General features: G+C 39.3%; 1 protein-coding gene across 1 annotated transcript in view; it reads right to left on the reverse strand.

Moving 5' to 3' along the window:
- Positions 1 to 259: 259 nt before the first annotated feature.
- LOC137502727 (gastrula zinc finger protein xLCGF3.1-like) overlaps positions 260 to 17,044 on the reverse strand; it is a 69,299-nt gene continuing 52,514 nt past the window's right edge. Inside the window, exon 5 of the mRNA XM_068229756.1 lies at positions 260 to 4,562. Coding sequence (XP_068085857.1) covers positions 3,914 to 4,562 — 649 coding nt within the window. The 3' untranslated portion in view covers positions 260 to 3,913. The remainder of the gene's footprint in view (positions 4,563 to 17,044) is intronic.

Here is a 17,044-nt window from a genome sequence, read left to right on the forward strand (position 1 = left end):
GATAAACCATGGCGATAGTAGTCGCCACCTCCACACATGGGCCGGTTGAGCTTGGTCTGCGACAAGCGGCTTACAATATCTCACCTCGTTCTTGACCCTTAATCGGAAAACAGGGCTAAGGGATGGACAAACATTCCATTAACAGTATCAGTAAAAGTGCTTTTTCCTTTAAAATAACCTGTCCAAAAGGGTATTGAGAGAAAATCAATGTTTGTTCAAAAAATTCTGCCATTATTAAGAATAAAATATTTTTATTGCATTCAGAGGCATAAAGATTCTGTATAGTTCTTACAATCACACACCATATTCACTATGGGTCCAACATAAATTAAATAAATAAATAATAAATAAATAAAATTTCAACGTGACATATCACAATAAAGCTGCCTGAAACAAAAGTCATACAATAAATTAAAGAATCCCCAAAACTGGCAAGGGGCTTCTTTAAACACACCGTTCTCACATCTCAATGAAACAGCGTGAAACTGAGATTGTAAATTACTTTTCCTGATCTTTTCTGTTGATATGTTGTTTTTGACAGGAAGAACTTTTTGCCCTTTCCATCAGCACTGGGTACTGTGGAGTAAAGGACATTTCATCATATACATCCTTGGTGAAGGTTTGAGGAACTTTCACCATGGCAAACTGTGCTGCCATTATCGAGCGCACATCGCAGCCTATCACTAGATGTCCGCAGATACACAGCAAACAGTTCTTGGGCGGTCGGTTCCGGCTGTAACTTGTCCCAGAGATGCTCAGATGGATTCACCATTACATCAAGGAAGCCTTACCAGAAATGGATGCAATACCCAAATTTGTGGGCACCCTTTAACCTTGCTGAGCTATTTCAACTACTGCAGCTAGTGAGATGGCCATGCAGTTAGGGTCACGTAGCTGTAGGCTTAGATTCAGGAAATCCCACCGTCAGCAGAAATGAACATGCCCTTACGATGGTTTCCAATTTTCAAACCAGGAAAATGCTTCGGCTGTATTACCATTATCATCCCAATCCTATCACTTTCCCATCCTCGTTTCACTGAAAACCTTGAGACGATGAACTACTAGCGTACTTAATGGTGCTTCTCTACCTCAATAGAGTTCCTGAAATGAAAACAAGCTCTGACAGCTTTCTCTAAAAAATGCACCCAGCCTCATCATATGAACGTTCTCTTTGACTAATGTGACACTGTATAATTTCTCCACAGACCATTCACCTTCTCATGAAAAAAGCATGAAATAACTGTATTCCTGTAAATCGCTCAGTTGTGCTTCCGATACATAGAATTCGGAAGGTTGGGTCGCCTAAAGTAGCAGGTGGTAGATTTTCAGTCCAAACTCCAGCTGTGTTGGCAAACTCTCTGCTTTACTTGTACACTGGGACAGTCTACTCTCGCTAAAGGTAAATGCTGCTGTTGTACAGCTCACTAGATGGGGTTTAAAGTTTGAGGGTGTATTTGTCGAGATTATAAGTTCACTCACAGCAGACCATGCCACAGCAGGGGTGTTACAAGTGGAAGAAATAAATTTCCTTTTGTGAGATTACATGTGTATAACTTCCTTCCAAAGGCTCAAGATGTCCCAGACGCAGTACCTAGTGTAATTTGTATTCAGTTATACTTCTTCTAGTAAATACATTAATCATTATTGAAAATAGTGGACTCCGCTCAATAATAATTACTGTAAAGAGAGATCTATTAAACAAGTAACAAATCGTCCATGACCATTCAATCTCAAATACAAACAGGTTACAATATCAATAGAATTTAAAGCATCAAACCGTGGAAATTTATAATCGTTAATACAGGTGGGAGGGGAGGCATGTTAATCACATTCTCTGATATAGATGGAAATGAATGATTTGTACAGTATAATAAATAATAATTTTTTTTGGCCATTAAGTCCCACCAACTACTTTTACATTTGTTTTTCGAGACATCGAGGTGCCAGAAATTAGTCCCGTAGGAGTTCTGACGAGGCTGACGTACTTGAACACCGGACTGAGTGAGGATCAAACCTGCCAAGTTGGGGTCAGAAGGCCAGCGTCTCAACGGGCTGTGTAGTGCTGGTGGTGATTATTAGGAAATACAATTAGGCAACCATCTTCTATATAACACTATTCAGAGAGAAAAAATTAAGGTGTGCAACACTGCAAAAAAGGAAGAATCAGCCAAAGAAAGATGAAGGGCGAGAAAATGAAAGACTCTCGAAGATTTCAAAAACCTTATACCATCGGGGTGAGAAAAGAACAAGTATTGACCAAGCAGGTAGGATCGAATAGATGAAAGTGACAATCCCGGCACAAGTAAGTGGAAGCAATGCCAGTACCCAGCTATGCACCCCATGGTTGCCAAGCAATGCTCCAAAATTCAGAGCCCATGGGGCCCGTTTTAGTTGCCTTTTACGACAGGCAGGGATACCGTGGGTGTGGCTGTGTAGTGTCCCTCAGAATCTGTATTACAATTCTTGTATTCTTTGTCGATACGGACTTGAATATGAACTTTATTTCACGTAATACCTACAAGGACGTCAGGTGCTCAGGAAACATAAACCAAGAGGCATCTAACATCCAAACACAATACTGCTACTTGTTCACCTGAGAAAGTTTGGGTAGCCACCCTTTGTGCCCCTTCAGCAGAATCAGGGATGTGTTGTGCCACCTGGGCAGCAGTCCTAAATGCAGATGAGTGGTGATGAATATCCTGCAAACAGTGGGGACTGGTTACGGTAGTTGACCCAATGTTTTATTTAGATATTCTTCGGTCACAGGGGTCCCAGGTCAGCAATTTTGAGCATCAGTGGCTAATTTCACTGGCACGAAGTGTTGTCTTCATCAACATTTCATCCTCATCACGACGCACAGGTCACCTACAGGCACTTGTCCTCCTACACTCCCGGCACTAAAAGGTATACACCTTTTCATTTAGAACATGTTTCAGTCTTAGACCATCTTCAGATAATAACATTGCCGGCACAAATGAAACATAATATTAAATGTGGATGTGACCAATATAAAAATTATGGTTTCAAAAACTTTACAATTGTCCTCCTGAAACGAGATGACTTATACATGAACACTGAAAACAATATTGCAAAACTGAATTGCAGACAAGTTAAACACATTTTATGGTTCAAATTGTAGCATCGGAATGTTCGTCCCTTATTTTTAATTATCTCAACAATGATGCAAACTTATTTCTGCTGCCATAGTGTTTATTCAAAAAAATTTAAAATATTTTACGTATGATGTCAAACGGAATATAAAGCTGTATTTTAACAGCCATTCCTTAGAATGCGATCTAAGATAAACATAGTAGGGAATAACTGTAAACAGAACTGGACACAATTCTTGCTCGGTGCTTTGCTAACATACAGCTAATGAAGGTTGAAGTGAAGATCGTCTAACGAAAACATGTGGAGCAACGACAAGTGACTGCACATACCTAGCTCAATGCGAGGGTCTTTCTGGCCAAAAACAACGAGACCACAACCCCCTCTGATATGCACGTTCTACCTCTTCCCTAACACAAAACTGAAGTATATTATTTAAAGTGAAGAGATAAAACCAGAATCACAAGAAATGTTCAACACAATGAAGCCTGAACACAAAAATCCAAAATTGCCTTAACTGCTATATTCAAGTCCAGGGTAAATACTTTGAAGGTGATGCTCGAAACAGCGTTAACTTAAGTATTGGCGTTTTTATGAGCAAATTGTTGGAAATTCTCGGTAGCATTGTGTATTTTGTAAACAAAATGGTACTATGCAGTAAAGAAACATCACTCAAGGATTTCAAAGAAAAAGCAGGGAAGTCACCCACATGTCTACTCCTCCAAAGCACCTGTTATTTTAGGCCGACCCAAAATTACGGAACTACATGCAGAAGAGGGATCTGCGTGAACCGCTACAACAAGATCTACGTGTGAGTAAGTAGATGTCTCTCTAGATTCCACTTATGGGCAAAGCTGACCGCACAGTACACACATCGGTGTTTCTTCTCCTGAGTGTGCACTAACATGTGACGGTCCAGATGTCCCTTCTTACCAAACTGAACACCGCAGACCCCGCATTTAAACTTGCGCTCCCCACTGTGCGACAGCTGGTGCTGCTTCAGGTTCCCCTGCAGACTGAACTCCTTGGCACACAAATCACACTTAAATCTCTTGACTCCTGTATGAGTTACCATGTGACTGTTTAAGTTCCACTTGAATGCAAACCGCTTACCACATAAAGTACAGCTATAGTCCTTCTGCCCACTATGAGACAAGAGATGTTGTTTGAGGTTACCTTGGAGGGCAAATTCTTTAGTGCAGATCGAACATTTAAAGCGCTTTTCTCCTGTGTGTGTCAACATGTGAGACGTGAGATGACCCTTCCTGGCAAAGTCCCGGCCACACACAGTACAGCGGAAACTTCTGATCCCCGTGTGAGTCAATAGATGGCTGTTGAGGTGCTCCTTCCTCAGAAACCTCTTGGGACACTGATCGCACTGGAATCTTCTGTAACGGTAGTCAGGAGACTCTTGGAATTGCTCTGTCCCATTAGAGTTGGAGTCTCCATCCGAGCTAAAGATGAAACAGTACAGAATACTGAGATAAACAAAACAGTTCTCTTTCTAGTCAATATAACATTACAATTTTTGCACTCATAGCTCTAATGTCATCCTTGTTTTCTAAGGCAAATTTCTTATTTTTTAAATCAGGCTATATACAGAAAGATGAGGAAAATCCAGGAGGTAAGTGAAAAAGTCACTGTTCAGGTAGAAGCAATTAAAACTCTTCTCAGATTTACCAATGATAATGCCGTGTCTGAATCGGTGGAAGATTAGGAAGAAATGTTGTATGAAATGTGTACGAGTTTGATTAAAGCAAACAAATCTAATACAAAAGTAATGCAATGTACTAGAGTAAGATGAGCTGAAGCACTTTATAAGCTAAGAAATGACATCTGCCACCAAGAAAATGGAGGAAGATAAAATATAGTTTACCATAGCAAAGAAAGCTGTCACCACTTATAAAAGTGCTGCACAAAGAATGAGAAATGTGGTGCTGTAGAAGGTGATGTTGATCGATCGGATCACAAATGAACTGAAAGGGGAGACAGACGGGTTGGTCACATTAGCTTTGGAGGGAGGTGTATGGAGACACCAAGGAATCAATATGACAAACAGATTATGATAGTTATGTACCATTGGAGAGATTGGCCCAGAATAGGGCAGTGTGGACAACTGCCACCAACATTGATGGTATCAACGCGGAACGCCGGCTGCAACATAAACAGCAGTTTACCTACGTCGTGGTGAAGTGATGTGAGCGATGACCTAGGTGAGCACTGAGAAGTGGGGAGCATGAACCTAGTCTGTAGTGAAAGGAGACACCAGAAAAAGGGGTAGAGCAAGGGAGCTTCACGATTTGAGTGATGACCTAGGTGAGCATGGACAGCTGGTCTGGTTCACCCCGAAACACGGAACATGAACCTAGTCCGGGGTGACAGGAGACACCAGAAAAAAGGGGTAGTGCAAGGGAATGGTTATCGATTTGCACATCTGGTAAGCAATCAGCCACAGTCATTTCCATCCTTGTCGACTGTCAGAGGCGTGACTGTGACACAACTACAACAAAAACAGGGTTCGGTAGACCAACAGGTGGTACGAGTGCCACTACTTGTGCAAGTAGCACGATGATTGTTCATGTGAGTTATGACAACTGGTGTTCAAGGCTCAGGCACCCACCGGCGAATGCCACATGTGATGAGGTAAGCTAGAGATGTGATTTGGAGAAGTAAGTGACGTGATAAATTTAATGTTTGTATTCTATATTGACGTACACTTAAATTTTAATATAATTTCTATAAAGAAATTATTTTAATAAGATCCACCTTTCCAACACATTCAGTACATTGGACCTTCTTTAGCTACACAACATGAAAAAATTAAAACATTTCATATATGTGGATAATGAAGTTCATGACTCTAATATTCTTGATTTTATTTGGAATGATGTCATTTTATAACATGCAGCAGCTTGTGTAGTGCCCACAGTGGAGTGAGCTACGGTTTGGAGATGATCAGCTCGCTGCCATGTTTCTAAACAACAACGATCTCAATCCCACTGAACACCTCTGGGATCAATCAGGGTAACGGTAGCTTTGCTGCAGATCACTAGCATTCCACATACTGCTGTCACACTGACTCAGACGACTGGATAGGACAGGACTAGGACTGGCAAGAAAGCGATTATCACCCCAGCATTTGCCTGCAGTGAGGTTCAAACACAAGCTCACAGCTACTTATTGCTAGCACTGTGTACTTTGACAAGGGTACTGTGCCTCAGCACTAGCTGAGCCAAGTTATAAAAGAACTGCAAGGTTCTGATCATAGCAGTTAACCAACAAATTAATCTAAAAAGCCACCTAATCGATACTTTATTTCTTTTGCCTTTGGCAAACTTAAAAATACATTAACAAACACAGTACATGTTTCGACCACTTAGTGGTCATCTTCAGCTGTATATAAAAAATCTTAGATGATAACATTTAAAAGCAAGCACATTGGATCTTAAAACTATATCCCATGGGAATCCAAAAACTATTGTTCTAGATGCTTTAAATGAAATGGAAGATGGGGGGGGGGGGTTGGGGGTAAGGAGATTTATGTGAATGATACTTAAATTACAGTATCGTTTACAATTGTGTTTTTAAAAAAACTTAAATGATGAAAAACATATTTAAAATATTTAAAAGCGTCTATGGTAAAAAAAAATTTGATAACATTAGGTGGCGTGAATAAAAAGTTTGTGTTTGTAATAATCTTCAGGCATATGTGAGAAAAATAATAACTTAATTAAAATTTGCGTCTGTGGTGATGTTAAACACTTTGTTTTTAATAAACATACTTTAAAATATTCTAAAGTGTCTATGGTAAGGCACTTATTCAAAAACACTTGTGCTTGAATGAAAGTCTGTCATATGCACCAGTCTTCAGGCATTTATTGTTTATATTTAATAACTTCCTTGAGTGATATTCTTGTGGTTAAAAAGCCGTGTTGACTGTTTAACTTCCGAGAATTGCTCTTCGGAATGTGATAAAAGAAATTGTGTTAGTCGTTTAACTTGCTAAAACCCTGTGGTGGCTTCTGTTATATAAAATGACCACACTAGGTCGTGCACGAAGGCCGCTCTCCAAGGCAACGCGGATTAAACATTTGCCAGATAAGATCGCGAGGCAAGCTGCCCGAATCAGATCGCCATTTTATGTAACAGAAGCCACCACAGGGTTTTAGCAAGTTAAACGACTAACACAATTTCTTTTATCACATTCCGAAGAGCAATTCTCGGAAGTTAAACAGTCAACACGGCTTTTTAACCACAAGAATATCACTCAAGGAAGTTATTAAATATAAACAACAAATACCTGAAGACTGGTGCATATGACATAAACTTTCATTCAAGCACAAGTGTTTTTGAATAAGTGCCTTACCATAGACACTTTAGAATATTTTAAAGTATGTTTATTAAAAACAAAGTGTTTAACATCACCACAGACGCAAATTTTAATTAAGTTATTATTTTTCTGACATATGCCTGAAGATTATTACAAACACAAACTTTTTATTCACGCCACCTAATGTTATCAAAAAGAATTTTACCATAGGCGCTTTTAAATATTTTAAAAATGTTTTTCATCATTTAAGTTTTTTTTAAAACACAATTGTAAACGATACTGTAATTTAAGTATCATTCACATAAATCTCCTTACCCCCAACCACCCCCCCACTCCCCCATCTTCCATTTCATTTAAAGCATCTAGAACAATAGTTTTTGGATTCTCATGGGATAGTTTTAAGATCCAATGTGCTTGCTTTTAAATGTTATCATCTAAGATTTATTATATACAGCTGAAGATGACCACTAAGTGGTCGAAACATGTACTGTGTTTGTTAATGTATTTTTAAGTTTGCCAAAGGCAAAAGAAATAAAGTATCGATTAGGTGGTTTTTTAGATTAATTTGTTGATTATACTCATTGAAACGGCCATGATGTGGACAGCTTGCAATAGCAGTTAACTGTAAAAATTACAACAAAGTCAGCCAGCATTCACATTGTTCAACAAGGTAGGTTTAACCACTGCTATCATGGAGGGTTTGTTTCTTTACACAGCAGTTGAGGCCATGGAAGCAGCAAGAGAAATGCACAATCTCAAGTGCCAACTGGGAGTTCCACCAGACCATAGCCAATCAGCTATCCGGGTATATCAAAAGAGCCAAAAATATCTTACATCAACTCCAGAAGCTAATATAGTTATAATAATTGTAATAGTTACATGACAAATAGAAGAACCATGGTAGTTTGTGGCCCTGCCACTGCAAGCGATTCTGTCCAACACGTGCTCCAGCAATTCTGGCAAGACAGGTATAGGAAAGTGCGGGAGACGTTACTGTGCCAGATATTTTAGTCCATAAGTTGAATTTTCTTTGCTTTCGCTTCCTAAACACTTAATGTGTAATAGTAAAATTCGTCAAGTTCATTTCTCTGATGATTTGATAGTAAAATCAGATAATTTTATAGAGAATGGTGAAAAAGTGACTATCCCTCATGTGAGATGGAAATTACGTCCAGGAGCAGTGCCTCACATTTTCCCTAATTTGCCGAAACACCTTTCAAGTGAGATTAAGTCTTGTGAAACTCCCAACAGCAAAAAAAGAACCTAGACACTACCAGTAAAAGAAGACAGAAGATTGAAGATGGGAGTGCAGCAGCGAATGGAGAATTAAGAGGTCAGTCTAATGTTGATCATAATTTGGGTTATTCTATGGTACTTTCTGATGCCGAAAAGACAATATTATCGCTCAAAAGGTGCCTAAAAAATGATAATCGAAATTTAATTTGAGCTAGATCCAGTCTCAACTCAGCAAAATCGAAAATTAATTTGCAGGAGAAGCAGGTTAGAAAAACATAGGAATTTAATTAAAGAGATAACAAACACCTTAGGAAGAAGGAAAAGATGATAATTAACACCATGTTTAAGAAATGCCACGTGAAACCTTCTAATGGAATGAGGTACAGCAATTAATTCATTTTAGAGTGTTTATTGTTGAGAATAAAATCACCAAAAGGATACAGTCATTGTTTGTGCCTCTGCCCTTAGAAAGTCACTTGAGAAAACTTTGTAAAGGGCTTAAGTGCCCTTATGGAGTTAATATGCACAGCAAAAATGCTATTTCAGATTTTCTTAAGGATGAAAAGAGTGATAATTCATGTTATAGTGTTGTTACTTTTGATGAAGTTAAGCTAAGAGAAGAAATCCAGTTCAATATTTTTTCCCATAAAGTAGATGGGTTAATTGATTTAGGTGAATGCACATCAGACCATCAGAAGAACATTCTTGCAAATCACACACTAGTGTTCATGTTCGTATCTTTTATGCATAATTGGGTGCAACCAGTTGCTGTTCATGCAAGCAGAAATGCTACTCCAGGGGACATTCTTGCAAAAATTCTAATACAGATTATTTTGCAGTTAGGAGAGGCTGGGGTGAGGGTGGTTGGATTTACTTGTGATGGTAGTCAGACAAATAAAAAGGCCTGGAAATCGTTAGGAATCTGTGGCAAGACAAGTTCTCTACAACTTCACATCCTTAATCCTGCAGATGTTAAGAGAAAGATCGGAGCTTTCTCCGACTTTGTGCATGTATTGAAATGCATAAGAAACCACTTTCATGATAAAGTAGAACTTCACTATAATGACAAAATCATTAATTTCAATTTTTATAGGGAACTGTTCATAAAAGATCTATCAGGATATACTGGGCGACAGTTGCTCATTTAGACCCATCACCGTTCCTGAGAATGAAAGCTAGGCTCGCCTTCTAACTTTTTAGTGACAGTGTTGCCAAAGGTATGAAATTTTAACGCGAAATGGGACTGGCAGGATTACAACGTAGTGAGGACACTAAAAATATTTACCAGTGATATAAATATTGTTGCTGATGCACTAAATGCATTCATCCCTTCTCAGGCTCTTCGTAGAGGTTCACCTTCTCATACAGCTCTTGTTAATTTTCTTCAAACTGTGAGATCTACTAACAACACCCTTGCCTCCAACAGAACCTTAGAATCACTTATGGTAACCCTACAGAGTACGTTGGAAATGTGTGAATGGCTTTGGGAAAGAGGTTATAAGTATGTGTTAACAAGAAAGCTCACCCAGGATCCCTTGGAACAGCACTTCGGAATTACGCGTTCTTTCAGTTCAGATGATCATCCATTTTCTTCATTTGCATCTACTTCAATGTGTCTACGTCCCTATAAAGCAGGCTTTAAATGTAGGAGGAAATTGCGAACCTAAACGGGAGACGATCTTGACCTCGTATGTTAGCCCGGAATGCGGAAATGCATAACATGACAGTGAAACAATCAGTGGAAACTTCCATTAAGCAAAAAATTGTGGTTCAAGATGCAGTAAATATCGAAGGAATTTGATAACGCAGTTTGAAACTCTTCGACTTAGAAGTGTTTAGTGTACCATTTGGCTGGGTACGTTGTTAATCACTCTTCTAAATTTATTAAGTGTTCGCCCTGTACCCATTCTTTACGTGACAATAACCGAAGTACATTTTTAGGTCTCACCGAAATAAAAGACTTCGGTTCAAGCAATAATGAAGTGTTTTTAATACGTCCTTTGAAAAGTATATGTGACATTCTTTTCCAGGCCGAGAAAATAATTAGTGGAAAACTGAACTCAATATCGATGTGGGGCGAATATTTTTTGACTACATCGATTCCATAGACAAATTTCAGTTGCAAGAGACACTGGGAGAAGCTTTTCTGCGAGATACATTGAACACTACAACGCCTTTACACACAAGTACTTGGCCATGAGCCAGCACATGACTGAGACAGGACATCATTTCACAACTATAGAGAAGGATCTTACTATTATTAAATGTATCAGTAAAGGAAAGTTAATGAATAAAATTGAAAATTTACACATCTTTTTGGACCAAACCTATAATAACAATCATAATTTAAATGAGGTCACAAAAAATAAAAATCCTTTATACGAATTAACGCCCAAGTGAATACACATCGTGAATTCACACCAGAATAGAATCCTGTATCTTTCTAAATCCCCTCACCCAAATGTTTCATCCACCAAACCAAACATCAGGTCTACCCACACTATCCCTGTTAACGCCCTTCTAGTAATGACACAGGCACTTAAAGATCAACGTAACCCCTCCCCCTCTACACCCCACCTCTCTACTGCACAAGTATAACTCCAGGAGTAGAAATGTTAGTCAGTCAGGAGATGCCGGAACAGTCAGTTCTATTTAGCACTACCTTGCCAAGTAAGTAATCTTCAATTGACATATCAACTACTGAAGTTTCTTGTCATTATGCGTGCTTCAAAATACCAATTTTAACCTCTCTTTCAATTAATTACAGACAGTATCCCTCCCAAAGGCTATTAATCAATTCTACAAGTAAGAATATTCACACACGACTGTTCGTAACATCAAGGACACAATTCAACAATTATGCACCAGCCTGAACTTGGATTTACGACACCGTTTTACGCGACAAAAAACATACAATCATTTTTCAAATGTTACAGCATTTTAATCACAACACTCAACTTACCTAAATTACTCTCAAACCCTAGCTGTTGTTTATAACTATTAGACATTGTTTTCGTATCAACTTCAGATACAGAATTCTAGGGATTATTATACCCAAAGAAGATTACAATCTTTATCACGACTCTTACTAGCCCAAGACCTGCAAAGTCATGGTCTTCGTTAAAAAAGTTTCTTTTAGTTTTCATTTACATTCTTTTAAATTTATTTCCAATGAGTACAGACACTATTTATTCTCAATACTCTTAGTTTGTAATAGGCATTTTTCTATATTATAATTGTAGCATGTTAACTTAAGATGTTTTTAAAGTGAAACATATTTTCAGTGTATTCCTTGTATGATTGGTTAATGATTCTGACTTTTGACCTTAAGGTTACCTACAAGCTGATGATCCCTTAACAAGGGGTGAAACATGTTCCTAAGAAGTGTGCATAGTATAATGTCAATTTCACCCACGTAGCACGTGGCTTGTATTGAATAGGTGGTGCATTAGAATAAATTATTTTATGATAATTTGCTTAAATTTCAGTTGATCCTTCGGGAGCTGGATGTTGTCTTCAACATGTTATAGATATAATCCCCCAGACTAGTTTATCATTATCTGAAGTGCCAATTTTTCTTCAGAATGAAAGAAATCCGGCGAGTTTTACAATCTCGAACATCCCCCAAATCTTCACGCAAGCTTCTGAAAGTCCAGTAACCGAAAAACTGAGATGGTAAGTAGAGTATTACCTTTAAATAGTTCATGGGTGTTTGTTTTAATATGTTGGGAGTTATGTGTTATTTATCTATATTGTACCAGGAAGGCTGGTCCGAGACAGAGTTCCCGATGTTTAAAGTCGAACTCTGCACCGTATGCAACACCCAGCCAGCTACAAGCATGTCAGCTGCGAACAACGTGGAGCATGTGACATCACGTCCTGCAGATCTGTCAAGGCTAAATTACGTCAGCCAGGAGAACATTCCAAATGTTCTATCATTAATAACTTTTGTCTGGATCAGCGTACGATTAAATAAACACCGTCATCATGTTGACCAATTTTTCGCCATCATAATACCCAAGTTTGAAGGAAATCCAACAAAGATTAAGGGAGATATTCGATAAAATAGAACAGCCTCAATTCTCCAAAATCTTGTATAAAAGGATGGCATATTTGCATGTGAAGTCAGTCAACTATGTGCCACAGTCGAGGCTGGACGGTCGGCTGATCGTTCTACACCACCGTGATGTGAGTTAAGAGTTCCATTCCCGTTAAGTGTCTGAAAGTCTGCGTAATAAGAACTTTAACTCTACGATACTTCGTATCGGACTTAGAAATTTAAACACAATTCGCGTGTGATAGAGAAGTTCCACTGTGAATTTAGACAGTTCAATTTATGTGCATTTCAAGTGATTAACTATTTACGTGAACAGCTCAAGTGCAATGAGAACTCGTATTTGTTTCTCTCTCATGAGTGCAATGTTTCTTCCAAGTGATGAAATATAACTCGGTGTTCAAACTCAAAAGATGATGGGAATTCTTTCCGACAGTAAACTTCAAACTGTACGTCTTGTTTCACCAAATGATTGACATATTTAACTGAGTAAAACATTACAAGTGAATAGCATTCTACTGTAAGTAGGACTTTGTCACGACTTTGTGATTTCTACCTTACACTTGTGTTTAACGTGTGAAAGACAATTCTCGCATTCTTAAGGTTCTTGATAGAACCTGTATCTGTAAATAGATCAAACCGAGGACTGTTCTCGAACAGACTAGGTTTTCATTACAACGTTATTGCTTATAATCAAGTGAAGTGAACGGGACTAAATTCACAAGATAAAAATCTTTATTTCAATTTATTACAGTGATTAATTCCAATTAAAAACTGTGTGAACTTATAAGTAATCACGAGTGGAGTACTTTATTTTTCACGTTATTCTTCAGAAGATTTTAAAAAACATTTGACAGTGACAAGTGACATACTTATTGTTTCTTCCTAAGCGGAAGTTTGCATTACGAGTTTGATTCCATTTCACATTTGACTCGGTCTAATATTTTTAACTGTGTAACTTGAACTTTAGTAACATTCAATCTTAAATTTTCAAGTGCGAACAGATTTCAGTGACATTATGTCATAACTAGTGATTTATTTTGAAACCATTACTACTAATGATTTGTCTGTGCAGAAGCCGTTTGCATAAACCAAGTACATTTCAGGCACAAGTGCACTGCCGTGTTCTATTTTCACCTCTACAAGAGCTTCTAGACCTTCTAGAATTTCGACAACTTCGAGATCTTCTAGGATTTCGAGAACTTCTAGACCTCTATCAGAAGACGATGCTGGGGTGAACGAGTAATAGTAGGACCGCAACGTACATTACCAGCCCAGACCAAGGAGGTCACTCACAAAATTCGCTGGACCGAGGTGATGTGAAATTTAACATTTATTTTTTGAATAAATTCTTCAACAATTTTTTTTTTTTTTTGCTAGTTGCTTTACGTCACACCGACACAGATAGGTCTTATGGCGACGATGGGACAGGAAAGGGCTAGGAGTGGGAAGGAAGCGGACGTGGCCTTAATTAAGGTACAGCCCCAGCATTCGCCTGGTGTGAAAATGGGAAACCACGGAAAACCATCTTCAGGGCTGTCGATAGTGGGGTTCAAACCTACTATCTCCCGAATACTGGATACTGGCTGCACTTAAGTGACTGCAGCTATCAAGCTCGGTTCAACAATTTTAAAAAGGATTCCATTATACTTATTTCATGCAAACTTCTCCCCTCTGTAACGCTTGAGGTAGGAACTGGACACACCCTGTGTCAGGCTTATGCTTAGCTAGCTGACTTGAACAATAATTCTGGTTACAGTATATGTACACTCGAGTAACCTGTGCTTTTTGCAACATATGATGAAGGTCGTAGCTCTTATTTCCGTGTATGATTTTTTCCATTGTACTCTGCCGTGGTATTGCAATTGTAATCTCTCATTGTTTTTAAAAGACAGTGTATATACTTATCAATTATGGAGTAATACGTTTCCTCTGGCACCATTCCTAAGATCAGCTGATCGGTACTGTGGACAAAGCCCACACTAGCGCTGCCTGGCGGGGCACGCTTGAACTCAATGAGCCCTCACATTTGTTTTAATATTCGCCATGATAGTAATATACACTGAGTGGCCAAAAGTCACGGGAAGCTGCGTCCCATCAGAAAAAGTGTCGTGTACGGTACCTGAGCATTATGGCTAGCTGTGACGTAGTTAAGCAGTCTGTCACAGACACCAGTGTCATGAAGATGGCAACACGTTGCGAGTTAACAGACTTTGAACATGGGATGATCATCGGCGCACGGGACATAGCATTGCGGAGATTACACGTGAATCCGGGTTACCGAAGTCAACAGTGTCGAGGGTGAATCTTCAATATCGCAGAGAGAATGTTACCACCCGCGTAAACTGCCGAACGGGAAAACCACAGGTATTTAAGGAACGGACACCACGTCGCCTCCGCAGAACCATACTGGGCACTCGACAGACTACTGTCAGTCAGATCACCGCCCAGTTGAATGTTGGGAGTCTGGAACCAATTTCTACAAGGACCGTAAGGAGGCAACTGCACCGGCCGACAACCAACTCTTAATATATAAGTAATAATAATAATAACGTAAATGTTTCCACCTTTTCAATACAATATATTCACAAAATTACAAAATTATACAGTACTAGTTTCGACCCATAATAACTGTATAATTTTGTAATTTTGTGAATATATTGTATTGAAAAGGTGGAGACATTTACGTTATTATTATTATTACTTACATATTATTCTCAGTTCAATACGGACCAAAAACATGAAATTCATAACCATCAACCAACTCTTGTCCCTTTGTTGACGCCACGACACAGAGCTCAACGATGTGTATGAGCCCGCGAACATGGACAACGGACCACATAACAGTGGCGGTATATGGTATGGTCTGATGAATCCCGGTTCCAGCTGTATCGACCTGATGGGCACGTGTGAGTGCGGCCCATGAAGCTAAGGATCCTATGTGTCAACAAGGTTGCGTCCAGGCGGGAGGTGGCTCAGTTCTGGTCTGGGCGGCGTTCTCATGGTCCCAATCAGGGCCCAGTGTTCGGCTGCAGGGAGCGCTGACTGGTGCATAGCATCTGCATGCTTTTCTGGCCCTGGAGTACCCTGATGGAGATACCATGTTTCAATACGACAATGTGCACCGCTCTGTGGTGGCACGCAGGTGGTTGGAGGAGCACTCCTGTCAAGTTACTACCATGGATTGGCCCTCCAGATCCCCCAATTTTAATCCAATTGAGCATTTATGGGATGCTATCGATGCTGGTGTGCGCTCGATGAACCCCACACCAACTACACAAGACAAATTGTAGGTAGCAGTACAAGACGCATGGGTCCAGATCCCTCCAGAATGATTTCACCACTGTGTAGAGTTGATGTCTCGCTGTATTGTTGCCGTTTTTAGGGCTCGGAGAGGAGTAACTCGTTATGAACATCACATGGAGTGTGTTCCCATGACTTTTGGCCACCCAGTGTATATTAACTTGTAGGCCATTGTTGCATACAGGTTTGTATAGTGTACTTTTCAAGAACATATTTCCTCCCAGGTGCAGTCAATATAGATGATAACAGACACAGCAAAGAAATTAGAAGAATAGAAAGCAAAGTATGAGAATTGTTCCAGTTGTGTCCAGACTCTGGTGGGGAGAACAGATTGGTTCAGAGACCAAAGTGTCTTGTCTCCACTTACGTTTATAATGGTTATGGATGAAATTTGGAAAGAAACAAAGGCAATATATGGAGGGGATATGAAGTATTGTTGTTTGCAGATGACAGTGAACTGGGGAGTCAACAATACAGAAGTGCAACACCAACTAGAGCCTTTAAATGATATTGAGAAATATGGTCTGAAAATCAGTGTAGAGAAGAGTAAAACAGTTGTGATGACAAGAGGAGAAAAAGAAAGAAATGTTAGTATCAGGGGAAAAGACCTTGAGGTTCCTGAAATATTTGGGAAGTGAAATAATGCAAGATTGGATAAGGAGATGAGCAGAAAGCTGCAAGTGAAACAGAGATAACATATGCTTCAGAGACTTGGACTGCTTTATGTCGCACCAACACAGATAAGTCTTATGGTGACAATGGGAGTGGGAAGGAAGCAGCCGTGTACAGCCCCAGCATTTGCCTGGTGTGAAAACCATGTTCAGGGCTGGCGACAGTGGGGGTCGAACCCACTACTTCCTGAATAGAAATGAGAATAAAATTCAGGCCAGTGAGATGAAGTTCTGATGACTATGGTAGGGAAGACCGGGAGAGACAGAGTAAGAAATGTTGAGGTCAGAAAAGAAATAGAGGTAGAAAAACTGAGTGATAGGATGGAGAAGAGTAAATTGAGA

Source organism: Anabrus simplex, chromosome 11, assembly GCF_040414725.1.
Source record: "Anabrus simplex isolate iqAnaSimp1 chromosome 11, ASM4041472v1, whole genome shotgun sequence".
NCBI lineage: Eukaryota > Metazoa > Arthropoda > Insecta > Orthoptera > Tettigoniidae > Anabrus > Anabrus simplex.